Source organism: Chondrus crispus, genomic scaffold (assembly GCF_000350225.1).
Source record: "Chondrus crispus Stackhouse genomic scaffold, scaffold_218, whole genome shotgun sequence".
In the NCBI taxonomy this organism is placed as follows: Eukaryota; Rhodophyta; class Florideophyceae; order Gigartinales; family Gigartinaceae; genus Chondrus; species Chondrus crispus.
Window position 1 is genome coordinate 116,653 of NW_005179091.1, and position 7,914 is coordinate 124,566.

At 51.3% G+C, this 7,914-nt stretch overlaps 1 protein-coding gene; it reads left to right on the top strand.

Moving 5' to 3' along the window:
- Positions 1-318: 318 nt before the first annotated feature.
- CHC_T00004197001 (hypothetical protein) lies at positions 319-2,104 on the top strand. XM_005715441.1 is given in 2 exon segments: positions 319-2,010; positions 2,011-2,104. 1 exon segment carries the CDS (start codon positions 319-321, stop codon positions 2,008-2,010), a length of 1,692 nt encoding a protein of 563 aa, XP_005715498.1. The 3' UTR covers positions 2,011-2,104.
- The last annotated feature ends 5,810 nt before the right edge of the window (positions 2,105-7,914 follow it).

A 7,914-nucleotide genomic window follows, 5' to 3' on the forward strand; every position in this document is an offset into this window, starting at 1 on the left:
GACAAAGGAGCGGTCATCAATTGCTACCTCAATACTCACCGAGTTGACACTGTCAACTTGACAGACATCTCACAAGGGCGATGGGGTGGCGCATTACAGCTTCTAAGAATTCGATCCGATGCAGCAACTGTAAATGAAGAAGCATCTGCGAGTAGCCGCAAGCAGCAAGCCGTCAGCCATCTGTCAGACGTCTGTCCGTACGTCATCTATCACTGCCGGCGTGAGCCCTTCCCACACATCGACCTCATAAAACCCCCAACTCGCAACCCCGCAGTTCTTTCTCCCTCCCCAAATCTACTAACCACCTTCCCTTGCACTATGTCTCTCCTTCTACTCTTTCTCTTGTCCATTGCCTTCTCCCAGCCCATCCGCCCCAACGGTAACGACCGCAACAACCTTCTCCCCGTCCAGCCAGACACCCCCATCTTCAATCAGCGTCTACGCTCAGGCTGCGTTCGAAACTTTCGCACCTTCGATGGCGTATGCACTTCCTTCGGTACGCCGGAGCGTAAGCTATGGGCCTCTACAAACCGCCCTCACTACTCTTACTTCCAAGGCCGCGACACCCTGGTCCCTCGAGGCGAAGCCCTACCATCTGCCCGTCTGATTTCCAACATGCTTTGCCGGCAAGGGGGAAACACCCCAGAGCCCAGAGGGCTCGCAGAACTGGCCACTTTCTTTGGTCAGTTCATCGACCACACCATTGTCGCCACCACGACCAACAAAGCCGAGCCGATGCCGATCAAGATCCCGGACGGTGATCCGGTCGCCGCCAACTTTTCGAAAAGCGAGATGCCATTTTTCCGAAGCGTCCGCGTTCGGGTGCGCACACGCGACATGACGCAGACCCCGAGCAACGTCCTCCCGTCCGCTATCGACTTGGCGTCTGTGTACGGCCCCAACAAGGAGCGTTGTGATGCCCTGCGGCAGCCGTACGGTGGATTAATGAAGACGAGCGGTGGTGGCATGCTGCCGCTGAATTACGCGGGGCTGAACAACGCGCCGCGTTCTGGACCTGAGTTCTTCTTGGCTGGCGACCACCGCGCCAACGAGCACCCCATGCTCACGACATTGCACACAGTGTTTCTGCGCGAGCATAATCACATCGCAAGGGAGCTGGCACGAAAGTTTCCAAAGTGGAATAGTGAGATGCTGTTCCAGATGGCCCGCAAGATTAATGGGGCACAAATGCAGAAGATCGTGTACGAGCAATGGTACCCTGCAGTGACGGGGCGACGGCTGAGGCGATACTCTGGGTTTAACAAGAACGTGGACCCGACTGTGAGCGTAAGTTTTAGTACAGCTGGATTTAGAGTGGGGCACACGATGGTGGGCAACAGGGTGAACAGGGCGTGGAAAGGGAACCAGAGGATGCCGTCTCTATCGCTCAAGGACATGTTTTTCAAGTCTGCAGACAAGATGAAAAAGGACGGAATGGAGGTGTTCCTCCGCGGGGCAATGATGAACCGAGCGCAGAAGATAGATGTCAAGGTGCACGATGCGCTCCGAAATTTCCTGTTTACTGGTATTGGTGGGGAGGAGGGTTTGCACGACTTGGTGGCGCTGAATATCCAGCGGGGACGGGATCATGCGCTGCCGACGTACAACGCACTGCGGGTGAAACTGGGGTTTCCCAAAGCGGTGACGTTTGCACAGATCACGCGGAACAAGAACGTGCGGAGCGCGTTGCAAAACGTGTACAAGTCAGCCGGGCTAGTGGAGATGTGGCCTGGGTTGATGGCCGAGGATCACGCACAGGGGAGCTCGATGGGGCCGACTATGCTGAGGTTGTGGCAAAGGGAGTTTACACGGCTGCGGGATGGAGATAGCTTCTTCTATTTGGCGGCTGGTATGTTTTCGAAACGGCTGAGAGAGGAGATACCGCGGGTGCGGGCGCTGTACAATGGCTCGGAGGACACGTTGAGAGGGATTTTATTGCGGAACACGGAGATTATAGAGAGAGACTTGCCCGAGAAGATGTTCTTTGTAGATGGGTATGATGGAGCGTAGCATAGTTGTGCATGAAGCCAAGTTGTATGTTAGCCGTTACTGATGCGGACAAATACAGAAGGCAGTGTGCGGAATAAAATTTCGGGGAAAAATACAACGTTCAAGCTTTGTGCCCTCGGCGTCAATCTCCGGAGGTGCTGAGGACGCGTGTGCCAGTGCACAACGGTCAGCTTTCTATCAGTACAGCCAACGATTCCAATTTGATTCGCTGCCTAGATATCATGTCAGTAAAGGGAACACTAGAACTCAATTGCTTCCAGCGTGCGGCTACAGTATTGGCTGATTATCGCGCAACAACTGACATCTCTCGCGTGACATGGCTGATGGCTGCCACCGTGGGCCCCTTGCCCTTAGCTCCAGAACAATTGGGAAGATTTTGCGCGAATTGTCAATTTAACCCATGTGTGGCTGTGGCAAATTGCTATCATGTTACTGTACACATAGATGGGGACGTTTGCGAGGGGTCCAGTAAATTTATAGTGTACTGTACCAAGGGTACCATGGTTTTCTGCCTGCCGCCACTCGGAAACCCCGAGAGGTTTGGTAATTTCCACGCACGCGGAAGCACCGAGCCATGGAGCGTGTCCAGTCCGCTCCTGGCCATCGAGACCAGAAGACTTCCTGAGTGTTGACGCAACATTGCTTGCCGATTGATTCTATGCAGCAGCAAAGCTTGCTTACCCCGTTTGTCTCCAGTGCACCCTGTTTACACCCTTTCCAACTTTCCGCGCGCCCTCAGAAGTTTTTCTGTAAACCAGTTCGGATTTCATGTCATGCGCTTCATGACATGGATAGCAAATCAAAAGGAAAAAAATCTTAGCCAGGCACCAGAACAACGATTTCTGCCAGACGTCCATCAATGAGACAACCTGTCACATCCCGTACCTTACACCTGCTCATTCATATGGATGCCTTCATACTTTGTGCCTCGCATCTAATCTCGCGAGCATCGTCATTCACTATTTCAAAACACCCTTGCCTTTCCTCACAACGCATTTTCTTTCCAGGTTGCCTTCGTCTCTACGTGCCATACCGCCTCATATGAGACTGCTCTCCGCACACTCGTTTAATGCCTTCGTCGTAAGCGTTCAATGCATCATCAAGGGGTTTCGTACTTCTCCTGGACACGTAGTGGCATTTGTTGACTGCACTGCGTTTCCCAAATGCCTCTGTAGGAAGAAGGCCCTTTTCGCTGTGTCCAGGCCATGTCTACAAGAGTCAGGAACGCATAAAAAATGGCACACACCTGTCCTTTGAATCAAAGCACGTTGTTTTTCACTTGAAATTCGATTCAGGTCACCATCCATCACTTCCCTCTTTCCCCCCTTCGAAGAGCTCAATACAAGCAGGTTCGTCAGTTGGAGAGGAAGCGCCATGCGTACCTTTGCAACCGCCTCCGAAAGCGCAAACACACGATTCTTCTCTTCGTGTCTTTCTGAATAAACACAACTATCGGTAAAGTGTACGGGACTCCGCTCATCTCAACAATTCAAAGCGGTTTAATAGTATTGTATCTGCATGCAATGCAAGGTGAGACGGTCGGCACTGAAGATTATTTCACCTTGCCTTCGCCCCGTCCAAGTATTTTTCAACACTGCATCAGTGTACCGTACTGTACGTAATACTATATTGCGCTCTCCGAGCCGCCTTCAAGACGAGACTGAGGGACTGAGTCGCCGCCGCATTTGGCGCTTTGGCTTTTGTCGCACATCATCTCCCGCATGCATGGGAGATGTTGTACTTTTTCTATCTATGTGTACTGTACTGTGCAATGTTCTACACCTACATCATATTGCTGACTTCCACCGTCTCGTGAGGAGGCACTATTTCTTGTGCAAGCCGAGGCGCCTAGCCAAGAGCTGAAAAAAAGTCTGCAGCACTGGGGTTCGGAAATCTCGAGCCCTCCATCAAATCTACAGTAAGTCCACTTCCAGATGGTTGAGGATGATGTTCTTTGGTCTTCATGCCCTGACTGTTGACATGCTTGCGGTTATGGTCTTTCTGTTTTTGTGACCGTAACTGCGATGATCCGCACGGCCACGGCGGCTACTGAGGAGCGCTGCTTACCGATGCGGCAAGCTGAACTGTAGACCAAGTACGTTGAACTTACTCAGTACTTGCATGATAATGGCGGTAAGAGCATCCCCATCAGAGAGTGTTGTAAAGTGAAACTTTTTGAGGACGTTGGCGTGTTTTGATTGGCCACTCGCTGTTATACACTTTTGTTTTTAAGTCTTAAAAGACTCCGCCGAAAACTGCGTTTACCTGCAGGGCAACCCCACCGGCAAAAAACTGTATTCTCGTACTGGTCAATGTGACAATACCCAGACACGTGCACACATAGTCCACGTATCACACGCACAGGCTCACACCCGCCGGCGTGAGACCAGTAGACTTAAGTAGTGAGAGCAGATCCAGACAGTAAAGACTGCCCCATCGTTCCTGCACTACAGGTTATGGACCACACGCAAACACCCCTGCAAGACGATCGCAGAACTACGGGAGACATCCTCGCAGATCACCCCGTCACCAGCAAGGACACACGGCATCACTACCCACCCCCGGCAGCCTAGAATACCTCCCCGGTTCAACAGAAGAGCCTCCACGAGCCCGTGTTGAGAGCCCGCATAACGCGCCTCCACCTCGTGTAGAGAGCAGAAACCACACGCAACCACGCGTGGACACGAATACACCAACAGCCACCGCCATGGCCAACGAAGAAGGAACCACCCCGAACGATCACCGGACCCAAGCCCGATTGCCGCCCCTCAGCCCCACAGGAGATAATTTCCCCTCATGGAGACAAGCGCTGAATGACATGGCCATCATCCAAGGAATGGAAAATGTACTTGGTCCAACGTTTACTGCTCCAGATGATACAAGCCCGCTATATGCACCATACAAACGCAACAGTGCAATCCTCCGCCTGGCGATCAACAACTCACTCCCGCCAAACTTTGCTGCCACTGCCGATCTAACACTTGACGCCTCACCCCTCCACATGGCACAAAAGATCACAGAGCACTTTACAGACAGCACAACAACGGCGCACCTGCTGCTAAAACAAGAAGCAGAAAATACCAAGCTCACCCACAACACAACGCTAGATGACTACATTGCCCGCCACAGAGCCATTCGCACACGCATGCAAATGGCAAACTATCCAAACAGTAAATCAGGAGAGGCAGCCACAGTTCAGTTCATCATTCAAGGACTATCGGCACACACAACGTACAAGCACCTCTAAGATACGTGGATTGAAAATGGCACTGTCCCAGAAACAATTTAAGGGCTAGTACAACGACTTAAGTCATTACACGCCCGCACCATGGAGCGTAGGCCACAAAACAAACACGCACCAATCGGTATGCAACAACCAGCAACCACACCTCCCACCCCAGCATATGGAAGCCGCAACCGAGGCCGCAATCGCGGCAGAAGAAATTACAAATCAGCCAAAAGGGAACATCAATGGAGCAACCCTTCTGAAACCACCAGCACCCACCTCACCCCCTTTACCACAACAAACACACCGGGCATACCCCGACTCACCTGGAAAAATGCAAAGGGCAACACGGCCAACATCACGCATGATACAGGTCTGAATGACCACACCTACAGTGTGCAAGAAATCGACACCATCTCGCCCAACCCCGAAGAACACCCCACGGTAGAAGGTAGTAAATTCGCACTGGATTCTGGTGCACACCCATCCCATATCAAAAAGCCCACCCCTGGCATGCGTCGCCTCAAACGCAAAGTGCGCACTAACACTGCAACGTCCACCACCCCTCCTGCGACACACCACGGCATGCTTAAGATCCCGATGACGAAGACGAAATGGCTTAAACTCCAAACCCTCGTCAACCCCACCTTCGTACAAACCTACTATCCGTACATGATATTGCAAAACAGTGGGGAGCAGTCATATTCTACCCGAACACAGCACACGTGATAAATACAAAAGACAATCCCCCAAGCATTGTTGGCACTGCAAAATTCCAGAAAGGCCTCTATCATCTCAACGTGGCACGCCCTAAAAGCCAAGCCAATTCTGCCAGAACAATCCCGCGTCGCAAGACCAACACGAAGAGGAAAGTAGCTCATACCACAGCACCAAAAAGAAAAGCACAGACCTCAGCACCAACAACACAGTGCACACCCCATGCAAGCGCACAAAACATCCCCATACAATTAAGGCGCAACTCTGCACCAGTGCGGCCCCGTACTGCAAGCATAAAAACGCAGCATGACTACCATCATTGGCGCATGGTGTTCAACCACATAAGACCTTCCACAATCCAACAAATGGCAAAAAGGCAGCTATTACCAAACCTCCCCAAATCCCTTGCATTACCACCGCCAAAAATTACATGCACAAACTGTGCTGCAGCCAAACTGCAAACAGCACGACACAGCAAGAAAAAGCACAACTACTGTACTGGTGAGGCACTAAGCAGCGACATATGCGGACCCTTTCCCACGGCATCCACCAACGGCAACCGTTATTTCATGACAGTGATAGACACTAACTCACGCTATCTCATCATAACATTTATGAAAACAAGGGATCAAGCACCAGACCAGCTTGACAATGTCCTGTCCCATCTCACAACAGGCCCGTACCCCAAACCCAGCATGATTCACACTGATAATGCAAAAGAATACCTATCACATGCCACAAAAGACATGTACCACTCACATGGCGTGCGACACAGCACCACCGTTCCATACTCACCTCAAGAGAACGGTATCGCCGAGAGAGTAAATAGGACAATCATGAACGCAGCACGTGCATCTCTGCACCACAGTGGATTACCAGAACACCACTGGTAAGATGCAGTAAAAGATGCAGCCTTCAACTACAACCATACGCTGCATCTGGGAACCGGCCAAATACCCAGCACAGTGTGGCATGGACAAAAACCGAACATCACAAAATACATGATCTTTGGTCAACTAGGACATGTCCCGCACATCACAAGCAAGACGCTGGTACGAAAACTCCACCCTCGCGCCCTCACCGTCAGGTACCTATTTCTGACAGGCCACAAACATGTAATGGTCATCAACACGGAAGACGGAAAACGCGACGAGTGCGATCGGTTGACTTTAGACCGTACCACAAAGAAATGGACCCCAACCACAACGTACAAGTCCTTTTCAAAGCGTTCACGCCCAAACCCACCCCAACAAAAATCACAGTCACATCACCGGCACCCATGCACCATGGACAGGCGAAGAACTATCCGGATGCAAAACTATGGGCAATAGCGCACAACAGTGAGCTTGATAACCTTGACAAAAACAACGTTATCACATGGACACCCTCACACAAAATCCCACCCGGTACGAAACCCATCCCCCTATCGATGGGATATCGGTACAAGCGCAATGCGCAAGGAAAAATTGTGGAGAGGAAGGCACGCTGCTCCGCCCGAGGTGACAAAATGATCCCACATGTGCACTTCAATCCGGAGAAAACCACGACCTACATGGCAGACAAAACCACTGTACGCCTCCTGTTTGCAATCGCAGCCTCGTTCAACATGTTCATCGAGCACATAGACATCAAGGCAGCGTACCTACACGAAAAGTTTGATCACTCAGAAACCAAACCAGTGTACGTCAGGCAACACCAAACATTTGATGGCACACAAAAACATGAACACAGCGTCGGCAAACTGAACAAAAACATATACGGCACACCCGGCGCAGGACACACCTACCTCAGCGCCGTCGTCAAACTGCTCAAAAACACAAATTCGTTCAATCAGAAGCCGACATGTGCCTCTTCCACCGCCGCACAAAGAACCACATCATCATTGTATCGGTGAGCATGGATGATTTCACAGTAATCAGTACGTCCAAAAACCTCCAAAAAAATTCGCAGACATCCTCACC

Bases quoted from the DNA above. Each gene is read 5' to 3' on its own strand.
- CHC_T00004197001 (XM_005715441.1), top strand. From the start codon at position 319: ATGTCTCTCCTTCTACTCTTTCTCTTGTCCATTGCCTTCTCCCAGCCC.